We start from the raw sequence: 19614 nt of genomic DNA on the forward strand, positions 1-19614 counted from the left end.
CTTAAGTAATTTACTATATAAAACATCATTACATTACATGTCATTTAGCTGACGCTTTCATCCAAAGTGACTTACAATTGCAATATATCAGAGGTCGCACACCTCCGGAGCAATTAGGAGTTAAGTGTTTTGCTCAGGGACACATTAGTTGATGTATCGCAGTGGGAATCAAACCCAGACCTCCCGCACCAAAGACATGTCCACTGCACCATCACCACCACCATATCACTTTGCATACCAAGTCAAATCCTGAACTGAGTTCAGTTATGTTATGTACCTGCACAGGTACAAATAAAGCTGCATTCTTCTCAAATCTTCTGCTACCTGCTGCTTCTAAAAAACTGAGAATGAAAACATTTGCAGTGCCCCCCCCCCCATGCAGCAGACTCAAAGCTGTCTGACCTTCACACCAGGTCTTCCTGCTCCTCTGGGTCTTCTGTCTGTGCTGCAGTCTCTGAGATGTCCTCATACTCAGGACAAGAGTCAAACTGATGAGGAGAGACATTAAGATGAAAGTCAATTAGATTTTATAACAGAAGAAAGACTGTTTCCTTAAATTGCTCTTTGGTTAAAAAGGACTTATGCAAGAAATGGGGTTGGAAAATGTGTGACGGTAAAGACACGTCTGTGGTTTCTATGAAGAAAGACTGAACTGATCAAGTTATATGTGAATTGTCTTTATGAACTCATCAACAACAAATGATGACCCTTTGGTAGAGTAAGGCCCTGTTTACACGAATACGCTCGCGGGTGAAAACGACAAAATATTTTATCAGATGTGCCTTTCGTTTAGACGGTGACGGCATTTTGGGGCTCAAAAACTCAAAAAAGTGAAACCACCCTCCAGAGTGGAAATCTTAAAAACGCTCCACCATCGCGTTCCTGTCTAAAGGGCAAAAACGCACTGTGCGAGTGTGTGTGCGTTTGTGTGTGTGTGTGTGTGTGTGTGTGTGTGTGTGTGTGTGTGCCGTGTGTGCGCGCCGCGTGTGTGTGAATACTGTAAGTTCTTTATTTATTAAGTATATTTGCAGATACCCCCAATTAAAAAAAACAAATCTGATTTGAGTCAAAGGCACCAAGATCTCACTGTGTGGGCTGCTCTGTTCTTTATCTAGTCAGCAAAGCTATGAAGACCAGCCAAATCACTGACTTATTTATTCTGTAATGGGTAAATGTCACCCAAGAACCTTCATATTTGTTTTAACGTTAGGAGAATACCCTTAATAGTTGATTTGTTTGTATTTTTTGAGTGAATTGACGTTCATTTTGGGTAACAAGTGGACGCAACTATCACTAAGGCTAGCAAGCTCCCCAGTTATATAAGCTGTTGTTTTTATGATTTTGATCATATATCTTGTGACTATACCTTCGTTAAGGTCCTAAGGTGTAAGACAGTTGATGATTGTTGTTGATTTTGGTTAAATATGCCAAATTGCTATTTTATTTATGATTGTTGTTCAGACGGCTTAGCTAAGGTAGCTAATGCTGGCGGCATCTGTCTCTTGTTGCCATGGAGACATTCCGAGTGTTCATTCAGCAGTTTAATACTGTTTTATAAGCATGATATATTATTAGCCACACATTATGAGTAACACATCAGCACCAGAAAGTAAGCAAAAGAACACTAACAAAATGTGAATCTAAACAATGAGAATATACTGTACTCTAGTTATCAATATTAGGGGGAAAGTCACTCTGACGACGTACATAGTTCAGACATCTTTAGATAGTGAAGGTGTGTGTTTCACACGTTTGTAAGGCGACGTACTTAGTTCAGACATCTTTAGTGGGTGTAAATATGATGGGAATTCTAACATACGCAGTCAGAAAATGTTTCTAACATGCACTCGCCGCCTAGTCGCCGCTGGTCTCTCGTCTGCAATCCCTATTAAATCAATTCAAAATTCCACACGGTTTGGTGACGACGGGGAGGGTAGCCTGCTCCTTCTCCTTCTCCTGGTTATCCTTTGAATGGCACTATCCACTAGCCATACGCAGACTTGGTGTTTCGCATTTCACACACTTTTACGTCACCATATGCACGTAGATTCCCCCCCCCCCATAACACTCGTCTAAACGCGGAATAAAAAGTGAGAACGCAACGCCACTTTTGCGTTTTCTCTTCAGATCATTTCCGTCTAAAGATAGCCTCAGTTCTGTCCCAAATCTCTCTCTCTCACCTCCACAGTCTCTTTGGGTTCATCTGGTTCAGTGGTGGAGCTCAGAGCTTTCTTCTTCCTGAATTTAATCCAAAAACAAACAAATAAAAGGTTTAATGGGAAACTGAAAAACTATGATTATGAGTTGAAGTAATAGTAAAAAATCAGTGATGATTCATTTTTATAGTTTCACCTCATCCACCGACAACAAAGAAGCAGAGGAATCAGCCCCCCCACCCCCACCAGAGTCAACCTGATGCTGTTTGTTATCAGTGTTATTGTTGATGTATCTAGAAATGGAGATAGACAGTCATTAGATAAACAGTACTGGACCTTATTGGGGTTTGATTCATACATCAGTTTGCCAGGTGATACTGTCTGTTAATGAGACAATTAGTGTCATGGAGAAACTTACCTGCTACAACAATCAGATGTAAGGTGGAGTTCTGACGTCCTCTTCTGTTCTGGGCTTCACAGTAATAATTCCCACTGTGTTCAGCTCTGAAGTCAGTGATGGTGAAGATCTGTCCTGATGCTTTTGGTGAGTCTTCATTCTCCTTGTACCAGGTGTAGTTAGCTGCTGGGTTAGCATCACTGCTACAGGTCAGAGTCACTGAACTGCCCTCCACTATCTCAGCAGAGGGACTCACTGACACAGAGGGAAGCTTTGGAGCATCTGGAGGAGAAAACATAGGTAGGCAATAAGTGGTCATTAGTTCTAACAGATGTTGAACAAGTGACAGAATATAACAGCCCCCTGGAATTTGTGCAGCTCTGTAAGGCTTTTTAAAAATGTCATGACAACAGATGAATCACTTTTGAAGCTATTTTCATTAGGACCAAAGTGGTGGACTGAGCAGCTGACGTTGCTGTTTCTACATTCTATACACTGTGTTATTTTGAAGGTTTGACTCTTGGTTTGAGACACAGTGGAGTAAACAGAGATGTGATTTTATATAATTTTTTTCTCCTTTTCCTCAACCAGACTGGAGTTGCTGCAACATGTTTGTGTGTGTTGTGTGTGGGGAGGGGGTAACAACCAATGAGTATCTTACATTTGAATGTGCTAAAAAATTAAATATCCTAAAAATATGTTTGAAACTGATTGCCTAGCTTTTGAACATCAGCAAGAAATATGTATCGGCATAACTTAACTAAAATTAAACTGTTTACCGTTACTTACATAAAGTAGTTTCACTCACATTTCACTTTAATAGAAATGGGTTTGGACGTGTAATGCCCCAGGCTGTTCCTAGCTCTACATGTATATTGTCCAGAGTGAGAGGACTGAATGGACATGAGGACCAGCTGTTGTTCTTCAATGGGAGGTCTGAGCTTTACATTGCTCTTCAACCAGGTATAAGTAGCTGCTGGGTTAGCATCACTGCTACAGGTCAGAGTCACTGAACTGCCCTCCACTATCTCAGCAGAGGGACTAACTGACACAGAGGGAAGCTTTGGAGCATCTGGAGGACAAAATGAGTAAAGACACATTACAGTTTTTTTTCCGATTGCTAAACGTCAGTGGGCCCAACTGAAGCCACATGTGCAAAACTCTAACTACAGTCTGCAGAGCAGCAGTTCATGTGGACCAATCTCTAGTTCGTTTTTTCATTGCTTGAACACACTTATCCCATGGCTTTAACCACAATGTGCACAACACTGTGGATTTACAGCACTTTGTTCAAATGCTAACACACTGCTGTCAAAACTGTTAACCACACATTCAAAACAGAATAGATTTCAGTCTGGTGCCTATCACACACTGCTGATCGCAACTTTAGCTGAAAGCCTAAGCAGGTGTCTTGTTTTAGACTAGTTAGTGAACATATACGGTATTTATATAAAGAAAGCTCAGAAAGCCTTTTTTTGTATACAAACACCAAATAAGAAGGAAACAATTATACACTGTACCGTTTGAGAATAACAGGTAAAAGAGCAAAGATACCATTATGTCCAGGTAAGATGTCTGAGGTTACATATACAGCTATACAGCTATAAAAACAAAAGTGAGATGATGCAGACATCCAATGTGATGAGGAGAACTTGCTGCATGATGCTGGAGAGAGGCAGGATTAGTCACACTATTCTTTGTTACTGTTATGTACCTTTAGTTTTTTTTTCCATTACTGTAATTCCATAAATTACCAGAGACAAAATACTATATTGAAGCAAACTGCTGCTTTTCATTCCTTCTTGTTTACCTTACGTAACATTGGTACATTATAAAATCTATATCTTTTCTTTAAAGAAACTATTGAGTAGTGTGAAGTCACTCAGATTGTTCAAACTGTAAAGATGAGAAAGTTTGTAATTTCTGTATTGGTGTTTGATGCTAGTGTTTTTACTCTCAGTGTGTTCTGAGTGACGGTGTGTGTTATCTCAGTGAGGATTGTTCATAGTGTTTGGCTGCACTGAGCCTGTGTTGAGACGTGTGTTAAGAGTTGTGTTGCTTGGAATGAGTTTTGCAGGTGATGTGAACTGTTTAGTTCAGGTGACTGTTGGTAGTGCAGACTGTAGTTTGAGTTTTGTCCATGGGGCTTCAGTTGTGCCCACTGTCGTTTAGCAATCGAAAAAAAACTGACATTTGGTTGCTACTGTGTGTTATATTTAGATCACTAAAGGCAGATTACTGTTAACCATACAGAGAAGCAACACCTCACACAGTCTGTTAACTAACAGAATGATGTGGCAAAGTTTGGTTCCTATTTGTGAACTCTTAATAGACAGACAGATTAACTGTTACATGACTGAATCCTTCAGATGAATCGCTAACATCTCCAGTTATACAGGTAATAAAAACTGCACTACTACTGTACAATGATACACACCAATTAAATGTTCTGGTAAAAGGGTGTGGGGAGATGTGTGAAAACATTAAAATTATGACAAATCATAGAGTAGTTTTGTTCTGAGAAGTCAAACTGATGCCAACAGCGACTAAAAACGACCTTTTCCTCATCTACTGCTGTTCAGTGACCTACAGCTGTCAATGTGAAGCAGACTGAGCCGAAAAAAGCAGGAATGATCAGCAAAGTACTCCTACAAATTCAGACAGTCACTAGCTGTATGTTGCTTTTTAAAATAGAGCTGTTTTACTCACATTTCACATCAATAGAGATGGATCTAGATGTCCTCCTCCCCAACTTGTTCTCAGCTTTACAGTAATACTGTCCAGAGTCAGAGGACTGGATGGAGCTGAATACAATCTGTGCATTTTTATTGAGAGGTTTACCATTCTTGTACCAGGTATAAGTAGCTGCTGGGTTAGCATCACTGCTACAGGTCAGAGTCACTCTACTGTTCTCTCTGATATCCCCAGTGGGAGTCAGAGACAGGAGAACAACCTTTGGAGCATCTGGAGAAGATAATATGAAAACAAATTAACTTTAATCATAAATTGTGGTGTAATAGTGTGTGTGTGTGTGTGTGTGTGTGTGTGTGTGTGTGTGTGTGTGTGTGTGTGTGTGTGTGTGTGTGTGTGTGTGTGTGTGTGTGTGTGTGTGTGTCAATCATTTGCTGTTATTAAATGAGCCGTTTCACTCACATTTCACATCAATAAATTTGTATTGAGACATCTTCGTCCCCAGCTCGTTCTCAGCTGTACAGTAGTACTGTCCAGAGTCAGAGGACTGGATGGAGCTGAAGACGAGCTGTGGTCCTTCACTGAGAGGTTTGAAGTGTACATTCTCCTTGTACCAGGTGTATTTAGCTGCTGGGTTAGCATCACTGCTACAGGTCAGAGTCACTGAACTGCCCTCCACTATCTCAGCAGAGGGACTCACTGACACAGAGGGAAGCTTTGGACCATCTGGAGGAGATAATGTTTAAAGACACATTTCATTAAAAACAATAAAAAGTCACTATACAGAAAATCATTTATATCATGAATAATACAGTGGGTCATCTGGTGAGGAGAAAATGTACACGTTGAAATCACGTTCTTGTTAATACAAAAGTTGAATGAGTGACTGAATATAAGCTCAAATATTACACATAATGTCTTGAGTTTCTCACATTAAAATCTATAGGTTTCTAAGTTTGCTCTTGTATTAGTGACACTGGAGTAAACTCACACACTGGAGGAGAGCGGTAATCTTCATATCCTGTAACAGCACAGGAATAGCTGTTGTTATCTTCAACAGAGACTCTGAGAGAAGATGATGTTTCTCCATCCATTTTCTGTCCATTATTGAACCAGACATATGAAGGATTATCAGGTACATTACAGCTGCTGTGACACCTCAGCTCTCCCTGGGTCCATGATCTTGTCACCTGCACCTGGAGGTCTGGAAATGTCAAGATAGATTAGAAATGTCATTTCAAACTAAACCATTTCAGTACATGCATGCAAATAGACAGACAAAAGATTCACAAGAAAAAACAATTGGACAAAATATTCCAATGAAAATATACCTGTAACAGACAAAGTGACTCCAGGTGAACCAGTGAAACCATCATGGTTTGTTATGAACTTGAACTTGTACTCAACAGAGTCTCTCTCTCTCAGGTCTGAGATACTCAGAATGCAGCTCTTCTCATCACAGTGATACTCCACACGACCTGTGTAGTCTGAATCTGTTTTCAGATCTACAGGTGCTTTATTACTCCCTTTAGTAAACCAGAATCTTTTTACCACCTCAGTAGTTTGATGACTCATTGTGGATGGGTATCTGTAGGTGCACGGCATTTCCACAGTTGATCCTCGTAAGGCACAGATCTGAGTAGAGGTGTAAGTTACCCCCCAGTCATCCTGACCCTGTATCACTGTAACACAGAGAACACCAGGAAGCACAATCAGATTCAGGAGGTTCTTCGATATGAAAACTTCCTAGATGACAAATACTTGGAAAAACTACTTGGCACTAAAACTGAAATGTTTCTCTCGTATGATATCATATGTTAATAATACCATGAGTTTAAAAGTGCAAGTATGACTTATGTAATTTCTGTTTTAAGCCACAGTGAACACAAATATGGAGAAGCACAAAGGCTGTAAAGTGTTGCTTAGTAATGGCTCGGCTGCTTCTGGACATTATATTTAGAAATCACCAAAGGCAGATTACTGTTAACCATACAGAGAAGCGAAACATCAGACCAACATCTGCAAGTTACAAAATGATTGGGGAAGTTTGGTTCCTATTTTTGAGCTCTTAATATATGTTATCTTGTTCTCTCAAAAATAGACAGACATTTTTAGATTAACTCTTAAATGACTGAATCCTTCAGATGAACCACTAACAGCTCCAGTTATACAGTTCATTGAAACAGCCCTACCCGTACTGTGCAATGATACACACCACTAAACATCTAAATGCTAAAATCTAAAAATGTAGACAGTCACAAGCTGAATGTTTGCTGTGTTTTTTCACTTAAATATTTAGGTTAAAGGATGCAGGGAACAGAAATATGTAAGCAATCTGATGACAATAGTTATCACCACAATAAAACCACTGAGTGCTAAATGCAATGATACACAAAAACATCTAAAATGGAACATTACCTACAACGAGATGCAACAAAGAAACTGTAGATATACAGTACCTGGCACAGAGAGAAGGAAGAAAACAAATCCCCTCGCTGCTGCAGTTAAACTCATAGCTGCTCCTCTCATCTGCAGGACTTCAGAGAAAATAACAAACAGGTAAATAATGTATGCAAGAAATAGCAATCACGTCAATAAAAAAAAAAAATCAGCTTACAACAGAGAGAGATGTCGTCTTGAAAGATAACGCTCCTCTGGGGTCAGTACGGTAAACAGAAGACAGAAGTCAGGCTGCTAAGAGGAAGGAAGTCAAGTTAAGTTTAACATTATCAATATGCATGAAGTTGGTGACTGTCAGATTGGACAGAAGTGTGAGTTTTTTTATTTTAATGGATGCCCATATCTAAAAGTGTATGTTATAGTGTTACCTCAGATAGACGTGCATCAATTTGCATAATGATACTAAAATGATAATAACTTTATTATCCTCGTAGGTGGCAAATCGTTTTAAGACCAGCAGAGAATAAAAGACAGCAGTTCATACACAGAACACACATCATACTGTAACAAGCAGATGTATTAATATTCATACAGGAAAAATCACATCAAGCTATTAATGAGACCAATGGTAACAGGGACAAATGAGCTAACCTTAACCTTACAAATAAACAACTGATTAAAACATTAAAACTGATTCAATCAATACTGATTTAAGTTTGAAGAGTACGAAACTAACTTCTGAGTCTGAGAGAATAAAAAAAACATTGACTTATTACTTTTTTTGCTGTTCTTGTTGTTTTGAGTAAAATAAAATATAGATACAGAAAATACAGTGCAGAGGATAAATGCGTCAATGATGTTACAAGTACAAAACAGATATTGAATAAAAACAGGTGGGCATTATAATCTGAAATAAAGAAAGCAACAATATAGATAATTTAGCAATGTTACAGCAGAAGAAAATAATTCAGAAAATGTGTGTAAAAATGCTGATATAGAATGAGATATTTGAGTGACAATATAACCAGTAAAGACAATCAAAACAGATACAAAAAGTATTTGACAGGATTTTAGTAAAGAGTCATGACCAGAAAAAGTCTACCAGTCACAGTAAACCTACGCAGAGCTAAAGCGTCCAGCTGGTCGTCTTTCCTTCATCTGGCTTTAGAATAGAGAGGAAATGAGGAAGGACACCTTGTCTTCACCAGTCCAGTTTTATCCCTGAGAAATCCTGTGGTGCTTTGAAAGGGCGTGGGGATTATCAATCTCTATCAGTGTGTGAGTTGTATCACTGTATCATTATGCAAATTGATGCACGTCTATCTGAGGTAACACTATAACATACACTTTTAGATATGGGCATCCATTAAAATAAAAAAACTCACACTTCTGTCCAATCTGACAGTCACCAACTTCATGCATATTGATAATGTTAAACTTAACTTGACTTCCTTCCTCTTAGCAGCCTGACTTCTGTCTTCTGTTTACCGTACTGACCCCAGAGGAGCGTTATCTTTCAAGACGACATCTCTCTCTGTTGTAAGCTGATTTTTTTTATTGGTGTGATTGCTATATCTTGCAGACATGATTTACCTGTTTGTTATTTTCTCTGAAGTCCTGCAGATGAGAGGAGCAGCTATGAGTTTAACTGCAGCAGCGAGGGGATTTGTTTTCTTCCTTCTCTCTGTGCCAGGTACTGTATATCTACATTTACACTGTAGGACATATAGTATGTTTATTTAGAGTTTAACAAAGTTATAAATAGAAAAAATGAATTCCTAAACCATCACCTTTTCTAGATGTAATGTGTGGTGTGATGTAAACCATTAAAACACATTCTCTTCTGTTTCTTTGTTGCATCTCGTTGTAGGTAATGTTCCGTTTTAGATGTTTTTGTGTATCATTGCATTTAGCACTCAGTGGTTTTGTTGTGGTGATAACTATTGTCATCAGATTGCTTACATATTTCTGTTCCCTGCATCCTTCAACCTAAATATTTAAGTGGAAAAAAAAACACAAAAAAGCAAACATTCAGCTTGTGACTGTCTACATTTTTAGATTTTAGCATTTAGATTTTTAGTGGTGTGTATCATTGCACAGTAAGGGTAGGGCTGTTTCAATGAACTGTATAACTGGAGCTGTTAGTGGTTCATCTGAAGGATTCACTCATTTAAGAGTTAATCTAAAAATCTATGTCCATTTTTGAGAGAACTAGATAACTTATATTAAGAGCTCAAAAATAGGAACCAAACTTCCTCAATCATTTTGTAACTTACTTACAGATGTTGGTCTGATGTTTCGCTTCTCTGTATGGTTAACAGTAATCTGCCTTTAGTGATTTCTAAATATAATGTCCAGAAGCAGCCCAGTGTCAATGTGTGCTCATGAGTCTGTGTCCTAATCTCAGTGCTCCTCTGACCAAAGAGTGAACGAAGAAGAAACAAAACTGGGAGAAATAACACTCATAATAATAATAATAATAATAATAATAATAATTATTATTATTATTATTATTATTATTATTATTATTATTATTATTATTATTATTATTATATGGAGTTCCTTAAAGCCTTTGTGCTTCTCCATATTTGTGTTCACTGTGGCTTAAAACTGAAATTACATAAGTCATACTTGCACTTTTAAACTCATGGTATTATTAACATAAGATACCATACGAGAGAAACATTTCAGTTTTAGTGCCAAGTAGTTTTGGTCAAAGTATTTGTCATCTAGGAAGTTTTCATATCGAAGAACCTCCTGAATCTGATTGTGCTTCCTGATGTTCTCTGTGTTACAGTGATACAGGGTCAGGATGACTGGGGGGTGACTTACACCTCTACTCAGATCTGTGCTCTAAAAGGATCAACCGTGAACATATCCTGCAGCTACACATACCCATCCACAATAAATCACAATGTTACCAAAGTTGAGAAAAAATTCTGGTTCACTAAAGGGAGTAATAATGCACCTGTGGATCTGAAAACAGATTCAGACTACACAGGTCGTGTGAAGTATTTCTTTGATAACGACGACTGCACTCTGAGAATCTCAGACCTGAAAGAGAGAGACTCTGATGAGTACAAGTTCAGGTTCATAACAAACCTACCAGGTGGGAGTTTTGCTGGTTCACCTGGAGTCACTTTGTCTGTTACAGGTAATATTTTCATTGGAATATTTTGCCCAATTGTTTTTTCTTATGAATCTTTTGTCTGTTTAGTTTGAAATGACATTTCTAATCTATCTTGACAGTTCCAGACCTCCAGGTGCAGGTGACAAGATCAAGGACCCAGGGAGAGCTGAGGTGTCACAGCAGCTGTAATGTACCTGATAATCCTTCATATGTCTGGTTCAATAATGGACAGAAAATGGATGGAGAAACATCTTCTCTCAGAGTCTCTGTTGAAGATAACGACAGCTATTCCTGTGCTGTTACAGGATATGAAGACTACCGTTCTCCTCCAGTGTGTGAGTTTACTCCAGTGTCACTAATAAAACATCAAACTTAGAAACCTATAGTGATTGTTGTGAGTATAGTGACTTTTTTATTGTTTATAGGGAAATGTGTCTTTTTACATGTTGTCCTCCAGATGGTCCAAAGCTTCCCTCTGTGTCAGTGAGTCCCTCTGCTGAGATAGTGGAGGGCAGTTCAGTGAATCTGACCTGTAGCAATGATGCTAACCCAGCAGCAGTGATGCCGGGTAATGCGTTACTTGTAACGCGTTACTCTAATCTGACCACTTTTTTCAGTAACGAGTAATCTAACGTGTTACTATTTCCAAACCAGTAATCAGATTAAAGTTACTTATCCAAGTCACTGTGCGTTACTATTTTTGTCATTTTCCTTAGTAAAAATATATATTGTTTTTGCTTTCTTCTTGCATCTCGGGGAGTGAAGTCACGTATGCGACGACAAGTCACGTTTTCAGCATGTGGACAGTTAAAGTGTACCAGGCAGCGACACAAACGTAAACAACAATGGAGGGAGGAGAGAGATGCGCGTTTTGTAGCTGGAAATACAGTCACTATTTTGAGTTTGTGTCAGCTAAAGATGGCAATATTAAGGTTCGTTGTACTGGTGGCGACAAAGTGCTATCTAGCTACAAAAATACTACGTCAAATTTGAAGAAACATTTGGAGTCGCAGCACCGCACAGTCAAATTTACAGAGCAAGTCCCGCCAGGTGGTGCAAAGCAGAGAGCAGGAGGTCCCCCACCACCCAAACAACAAAAGCTGGACTTCGGTGCAAAACCAGTAAGTGGGGGAGAGTTGAAGAAGTTGGTCGGGCAGTATGTTGTAGAGGAAATGCTGCCCTTAAACACGGTTGACTCGCCTTCGTTTCTTGCGATAATAAACAAGATCCCTACTACTGTCAATGCCGAGTTGCCTCACAGAACAGCTTTGTCATGGTTGTCATTTTTATGTTGAGGCGGCGGGGTGTTGTCAGCAGCTACTGAATGTAACTAATAAAGTAACTTGTAATCTAACTTAGTTACTTTTAAAATCAAGTAATCTGTAAAGTAACTAAATTACTTTTAAAATCAAGTAATCTGTAAAGTAACTAAGTTACTTTTTCAAAGTAACTGTGGCAACACTGCCCAGCAGCTAAATACCCCTGGTACAAGGAGAATGTATACAAGCCTCTCAGTGAAGGACCATAGCTTGTCTTCAGCTCCATCCAGTCCTCTGACTCTGGACAGTATTACTGTGCAGCTGAGAATGAGCTGGGGACAAAGGCGTCTCATTACAAATGTATTAGGGCTGTCAAGATAACGCATTCATTTCGATTAATTAATCTGAGAAAAAATAATGCTTTAAAAAAAATAACGCAGATTAATCCATTCCATATTGACGTTTGACCCGGAGCCGTTCTAGCCACCATTCGACTGTAAACGAGGGAGACGAGAATGTGCTGCCTGGATCATTAATTGGAACATTTACTTGTAAAAATCTTCTTCCTGCCAACCCTGGCTACCGAAATCTGGTGCCACTGATATGTCTGTGCTTCCCTCTGATGCTCTGAAATAGACGATACAGACAAGACAAACACCGCTGCACGTGACGCTAGTTAACACTATACTCAACAGCAGCTAACGTTAGCCTACCGCTAGCTAGTTAACACTATACTCAGCAGCTAACGTTAGCCTACTGATAGCTAGTAGCTGGATTAAAAACGGTTAAAATGCTGACAGCGAACACTAAACGGTGTAAAGTTTGACTGTGTTTTACTGTAGAGGATTCAACACCGGTATGTAACAATCTGCAGCTGCCATCGGAGAAACAACACAGTTCAATGAAACTGGTAAACTACAGCTTCGTGGTGCATTTGAAGTTATTGTAAATGTCCTTTTCCCATCTGGTGGTTGTTTTTGTCGTTCAACAGCAATTTACTTGTGAAATAAGTTATTGTTATTGTTATACATTATTATTAAATCATTTAATTTTGACCATATGGCCTTAGCAATAAACAAGCCGTTCTTTAAACGTACAATATGTAACTTTCTGCCGCTAGGGGTCTCTCAACCAAAACAATGGATGGTAAACACAGACGTTTGATGACGTTGGGAAGTTGCGTGGAATTATGGGAGTTTTTATTGCTAAACGCTATTGTTGATTAAAATGCATCTGTTCACGGACGAGTTTACCCATTCAAGTTTATTCACGTTACGTTTAGTAACGTTTATTCATGTCATGCTAATAAAATAGCTGCAGTTTCCCCAACATAATTACGTTTTTCTTGATTCAATCTGTATTGGTAGCTAGCTGACCAGTTAGCTAGTGAGCCAGCAAGCTAACATTAGTGGCTAACGTTAGCAGGTTTTACCACACTATATTTCACATGCCAATGTCACCTTTTGGATTTTACCGGGCGGACGGGGTTTGTTGTAACGCTAGCTAGCTACTCAACGAGGCTGAGAGACGGGTGTGGGTGGGGAATGCAGGGGGACTCTCCGCGATAGCGAGCATGTTCGATTGCTGTTATCTTAACTATTCGTTTTGGTGCTTAACCCACCTGCTGTCTGGTTAATTTAGCTAGCTAACTGTAAAGACAGACAGGAGAAATTCGGCAGGGAGGAGATTTTCGGTACAAACACCGGAGATGTAGCGAGCTAACTGTAAAGACAGCTAAACGCGAAGGGGGGAGAAATTTGGCAAGGAGGAGATTTACGATACAAACACCGGTAGCTAGCTAACATTATAGATGGCCGATGTTGTGACTAGGATGCCTGGGTCTGCTATTCTCTGTTTCCCGACGCTTCATTAAACTGCCGTTAGCACTCGGCACCGGCTGGGGCTAACGGTAACTAGCTATTGCTACATGTCCCGGCTGTGTTGTCAGCTATCATCCCGAATGAAGTCTCTTCATGCCGGGGGTGTGAGGCAGGCAGAGCGGGGTGTGCTAGCTGGCTAAATTAGCATTAGATTAATCGTCTATCTATACAGCTAACGTTAACGATACTAGTGAATTTATTCGTGGGTTAGCGCAGTGCTGCTTTTATCCATGGTCAAAACAATCATAGTACTAATAACTTCATGAGCGTGATGAACGATGTTGTAACCCTATAATGTTATCCACCAAGCATTAGCTAGCATTAACGTTAGCTACTTGTCAGCACATACATTGTAGTAACATTAAGCTGGATTAATATTGATATGTATCAATAAATAAGGTTTCTGCTGTATTACAGTGTTGCAAAGTGGCATGTAATTAATCACAAAATGATGCATTTTGGCAGAAAAAGCAGTGTTACCAGTATTTTTTTCTGTGACACTGTGTGAGTTACAATTAGCTACTCTTGAACGTAACATCTGGGTGCTTGTGTTATGACGGAAGTTACGAGTAACTAGAGGGTAAAAGGTTATATGACGCCACTGACGGGCGACTAAATGAAACATGCCGTGTCTGAAAATAAAATAACAGATTTCTCTGGGTTTGCCATTTTATGGAAACATTTGGGATAGTGTAACTACACAACTCTAAAAAATATATAACATAGGTATGGTCGTTTTTGGACATTTTAATGCAGAAAAGTTACATATTGTACCTTTAATGTCACCAACTGTTGTTAAGTACCCTTTTTCTTTTAATTATGTATGTGATTAATTCTGATTAATCAATCACAGAGTATGTAATTAATTGGATTACATTTTTTAATCGATTGACAGCCCTAAAATTGATTGATGTGAAATGTGAGTGAAACGGCTCATTTAATAATAGCAAATTGATTCTCACACACACACACACACACACACACACACACTATTGCACAACATTGTATGATTAAAGTTAATTTGTTTTCATATTATCTTCTCCAGATGCTCCAAAGGTTGTTACCCTGTCTCTTACTCCCACTTGGGATATCAGAGAGAACAGTAGAGTGACTCTGACCTGTAGCAGTGATGCTAACCCAGCAGCTACTTATACCTGGTACAAGAATGGTAAACCTCTCAATAAAAATACACAGATTGTCTTCCGCTCCATCCAGTCCTCTGACTCTGGAGAGTATTACTGTAAAGCTGAGAACAAGTTGGGGAGGAGGACATCTAGATCCATCTCTATTGATGTGAAATGTGAGTAAAACAGCTCCATTTTAAAAAGCAACATACAGCTAGTGACTGTCTGAATTTATAGGAGTACTTTGCTGATCATTCCTGGTTTTTTCGGCTCAGTCTGCTTCACATTGACAGCTGTAGGTCACTGAACAGCAGTGGATGAGGAAAAGGTCGTTTTTAGTTGCTGTTGGCATCAGTTTGTCTTCTCAGAACAAAACTACTCTATGATTTGTCATAATGTTAATGTTTTCACACATCTCCCCACACCCTTTTACCAGAACATTTAATTGGTGTGTATCATTGTACAGTAGTAGTGCAGTTTTTATTACCTGTATAACTGGAGATGTTAACGATTCATCTGAAGGATTCAGTCATGTAACAGTTAATCTGTCTGTCTATTAAGAGTTCACAAATAGGAACCAAACTTTGCCACATCATTCTGTTAGTTAACAGACGGTGTGAGGTGTTGCTTCTCTGTATGGTTAACAGTAATCTGCCTTTAGTGATCTAAATATAACACACAGTAGCAACCAAATGTCAGTATGTACTCACTCGTCTGCTCTACATTGTTCATGATACAAATGATTTTCCATAAAGCAATATATATTTTTTTCATTTAATGTGTCTTTACACATTGTGTCCCACAGATGGTCCAAAGCTTCCCTCTGTGTCAGTGAGTCCCTCTGCTGAGATAGTGGAGGGCAGTTCAGTGACTCTGACCTGTAGCAGTGATGCTAACCCAGCAGCTACTTATACCTGGTTGAAGAGCAATGGAAAGCTCAGACCTCCCATTGAAGAACAACAGCTGGTCCTCACGTCCATTCAGTCCTCTCACTCTGGACAATATACATGTAGAGCTACGAACAGCCTGGGCTCTAACACATCCAAACCCATTTCTATTAAAGTGAAATGTGAGTGAAACCACTTTATTTAAATAACCGTAAACAGTTTAATTTTAGTTAAGTTATGCTGATACACATTTCTTCCAGATGTTCAAAAGCTAGCTGAAGCTAGGCAATCAGTTTCAAACATATTTTTAGGATATTTCATTTTTTTAGCACATTCAAATGTAAGATACTCATTGGTTGTTACCCCTCCCCACACACAACACACACAAACATGTTGCAGCAACTCCAGTCTGGTTGAGGAAAAGGAGAAAAAAATTATATAAAATCACATCTCTGTTTACTCCACTGTGTCTCAAACCAAGAGTCAAACCTTCAAAATAACACAGCGTATAGAATGTAGAAACAGCAACGTCAGCTGCTCAGTCCACCACTTTGGTCCTAATGAAAATAGCTTCAAAAGTGATTCATCTGTTGTCATGACATTTTTAAAAAGCATTACAGAGCTGCACAAATTGCAGGGGGCTGTTATATTCTGTCACTTGTTCAACATATGTTAGAACTAATGACCACTTATTGCCTACCTATGTTTTCTCCTCCAGATGCTCCAAAGCCTCCCTCTGTATCACTGCGTCCCTCTGGTGAAATCAAGGAGGGCAGTTCAGTGACTCTGACCTGTCAAAGCAATGCTTATCCAGCAGCTAAATACACCTGGTACAAGAAGAATGGAAATCCAGAACTTCAACCTCTCAGTGAAAATACACCGCTTGTCTTCAGCTCCATCCAGTCCTCTGACTCTGGAGAGTATTACTGTACAGCTGAGAATGAGCTGGGGAGGAGGACATCTAGATCCATCTCTATTGATGTGAAATGTGAGTAAAACAGCTCCATTTTAAAAAGCAACATACAGCTAGTGACTGCCTGAATTTGTAGGCGTACTTTGCTGATCATTCCTGCCAGGGCTGTACTGGGACTGAAATTCACCCCGGGACTTTAAGATGGAGAGGCCTTTTACCCTTGGTGCACGAGCAGAAGGATTTTTTGCAGTTATTTTAATTCTAATAGTGTTTTTATGGTATAAAGAGAATCAGATTACGCTGAAGAAAATAGTTCTGTCTCTACGGTTAGAGTCCTGCATGTCCATGGCAACGCTCTGCTTTGAGCGGACTGTTATCAAGCAATAACAGACCGCATTCATGGCACGAAACTAATGCAATCGTTTTTATAGCAAACCGTCTCGCTCTACATTATCCCTTATATAATATATATGCCTATATTTAAATGCAAATATAAATAATTTCAGTGTATAATAAACACATCACTAATGGTGCACCTGTCCTGTCCATGCTGCTGGGTCCTCCTTCCTCATCTGTAACGTTACCTCCTGCCACAGCACCCTTTTCACGGAAAAGGTCTGTTAATTTGGCGCATTTAGCTGCCTCTTGTGCCAACATTTTCTTAAAGGTTCTTAAAGGACATGAGGATATCTCATTCACAGTGTGTTTACTCTTTGTCACTAAATGTGTCCAACATTTGATGTAGGTAAATTTACATCATATCACACATTACACATTAAAATGAAGGTAAGCTGAAATATAACATTAAGAATGAGATTGTAGTTATAAAGCCACTTAAAGAGGCTGAGGTCAAAGCCACTAGACCATCACCTGATGTTCCTCCGTACTCTGCCCACTGACGTTGTGAGATTATGGTTTGGCTCCCAGGTTCAGGAGTCAATAGGCGGAGATGGACATCACAGCTGTAAAATTAGAGTTCATGTTTCAATATTCGACAGATGATAAGAAAAACGGGCTCTACTAACCCATCTTACTCTACTGTATGTCTTATGTGTATTTCTAATAATTATCAATTATCCAACATGTTGTATTGAAACTTTAAATGTTCATATTTTATTAAAACTGATGTTTTCACTTCTAGATGGTCCAAAGCCTCCCTCTGTGTCAGTGAGTCCCTCTGCTGAGATAGTGGAGGGCAGTTCAGTGACTCTGACCTGTAGCAGTGATGCTAACCCAGCAGCTAGATACACCTGGTACAAGGAGAATGTATACTTCAAACCTCTCAGTAAAGGACCACAGCTCGTCTTCAGCTCCATCCAGTCCTCTGACTCTGGACAGTATCACTGTACAGCTGAGAACGAGCTGGGGATGAAGACGTCTCAATATAAATTTGTTGATGTGAAATGTGAGTGAAACGGCTCATTTAATAACATCAAATTGATTGACACACACACACACACACACACACACACACACACACACACACACACACACAGGTTTGTGGCACTATCTTTGTGGGGACCAGTTATTGACATAATGCATTCCCTAGCCCCTTACCCTAACCTTAAAGGGATATTTCACCGTTGGAAAGACGAATATATCTTTAAATTGGGTCACTTATGTAGTAGAATTGTGAAAACATTTTAGAAATTGGTGGCTTCTAGGCCAAGATAAGCCAGAAAATGTGTTTTTGGCTCATATGGATGAGAAACTCCAAATCCCAGAATTCACTTGCTTCGCTGCTTTGGGAGTCCACTCCCAAGCCACATCTACCGTTTACAGACAGACAGTGAGGCAGCATTAAACTCAACTCAAGTGTGTTTTATTGTCATTTCAACCATATACATGAAACATTTCACCGTGGCTCAAGTGGTTACATAATTAAAATATATAAAAACAACATTATTTAAAAGCGACATACGAAACAGGCTATATTTAGCTAGTGCACACACATAATAGGCTCCGTAAAGTTCAGCTAATGCATACTAGCATTAGCGCTTGGTGGGCCGTAAACACCGAGCATAAACACAGTGTAATGGTCGGCATTTAACAGTCACAAACTACACCAGCAGTTAGCAGTTAGTTGGATACAAGCACCCTATTTCTGCACCTGTCTGTGTTAACACAGCCCACCTCCACTAGTCTTACCCGGCGACAGAGCAGCCAGCCTGGTAGCTAGATAGTCCGGTACACTGTTGTTCAACCATGTTTCAACAACAACAAAAACACAGCAGTCTCTGAACTCGCATTGGGAGTTTCGTTGAAGTTGGATGTAGTCCAGTTTGTTGTCTAATGAGCGGACACTTGCAAGCAGCATTAATGGAACAGGTTGCCAGCTAGTGTTAGCTTTCCACCTAGCTCGCCTCGAACTTCTGCACACAGCTGTCCCCGGCTATTTTCATCAGGCGACACCGCAGGCTGAGGTGCTGGTTTCCATAGCAGGCAAAGCTTGCGTAGTGTGTCGAGTATTCCGTCTGTAATAAAGTGTCCTGCATATTCTCCGATCTGTACCAATGTATCCCAGTGGTACACATGTGCGGTAGTTTGAAGGCACATAATTGTTGTAAAAGTTTTCTGCTGAGAAGAGTTTAGCCAAGATTCAAGATGGCTGACGCTCGTTTTGCTTCGGTAAGCTTTGTGTAAAGACGACAGTCCAACCCCCTATGGGTGGGTTGAAAACATGCGGAAGTAGCTCCTACTACTGGCTGTAGTCCATTTTCTCTGGGCAAAAATGCCTTTGACGATGGAAAACGACGATTTTTGCGTCATCAGAGGCT

General features: G+C 39.6%; 2 protein-coding genes across 4 annotated transcripts in view; one reads left to right on the forward strand and one right to left on the reverse strand.

Annotated features, from left to right (window-relative positions):
• Nucleotides 1–369: 369 nt before the first annotated feature.
• On the reverse strand, nucleotides 370–7938 carry LOC116042543 (B-cell receptor CD22-like). Of its 3 annotated transcripts, none has more exons than XM_036000025.1 (10): nucleotides 7862–7938; nucleotides 7704–7781; nucleotides 6576–6926; nucleotides 6236–6448; nucleotides 5707–5970; nucleotides 5263–5517; nucleotides 2575–2835; nucleotides 2353–2449; nucleotides 2181–2238; nucleotides 370–488 (listed from the first exon to the last, which is right to left on the reverse strand). In XM_036000025.1, exons 2-10 carry the CDS (start codon nucleotides 7771–7773, stop codon nucleotides 405–407), a joined length of 1653 nt encoding a protein of 550 aa, XP_035855918.1. In that variant the 5' UTR covers nucleotides 7774–7781; nucleotides 7862–7938; the 3' UTR covers nucleotides 370–404. The 3 variants fall into 3 exon arrangements, with proteins under 3 accessions (XP_035855918.1, XP_035855916.1, XP_035855917.1); XM_036000023.1 differs by having other exon boundaries at nucleotides 6236–6454; XM_036000024.1 differs by lacking the exon at nucleotides 7862–7938 and having other exon boundaries at nucleotides 6236–6454; nucleotides 7704–7845.
• A 6055-nt stretch (nucleotides 7939–13993) lies between these two features.
• LOC116036645 (B-cell receptor CD22-like) overlaps nucleotides 13994–19614 on the forward strand; it is a 77355-nt gene continuing 71734 nt past the window's right edge. Inside the window, exons 1-3 of the mRNA XM_036000603.1 lie at nucleotides 13994–14036; nucleotides 14959–15213; nucleotides 15843–16106. Coding sequence (XP_035856496.1) covers nucleotides 13994–14036; nucleotides 14959–15213; nucleotides 15843–16106 — 562 coding nt within the window. The remainder of the gene's footprint in view (nucleotides 14037–14958; nucleotides 15214–15842; nucleotides 16107–19614) is intronic.

The sequence above is a fragment of the Sander lucioperca genome, chromosome 4, assembly GCF_008315115.2.
Source record: "Sander lucioperca isolate FBNREF2018 chromosome 4, SLUC_FBN_1.2, whole genome shotgun sequence".
NCBI lineage: Eukaryota > Metazoa > Chordata > Actinopteri > Perciformes > Percidae > Sander > Sander lucioperca.

Coding starts and splice junctions, on each gene's coding strand:
- LOC116042543 (XM_036000023.1), bottom strand. CDS start 7,773: ATGAGAGGAGCAGCTATGAGTTTAACTGCAGCAGCGAGGGGATTTGTT. Junction 6,455..6,575: donor AGTCACTTTGTCTGTTACAG/GTATATTTTCAT, acceptor CTATCTTGACAT/TTCCAGACCTCCAGGTGCAG. Junction 5,971..6,235: donor TTACCGCTCTCCTCCAGTGT/GTGAGTTTACTC, acceptor TATCTCCTCCAG/ATGGTCCAAAGCTTCCCTCT.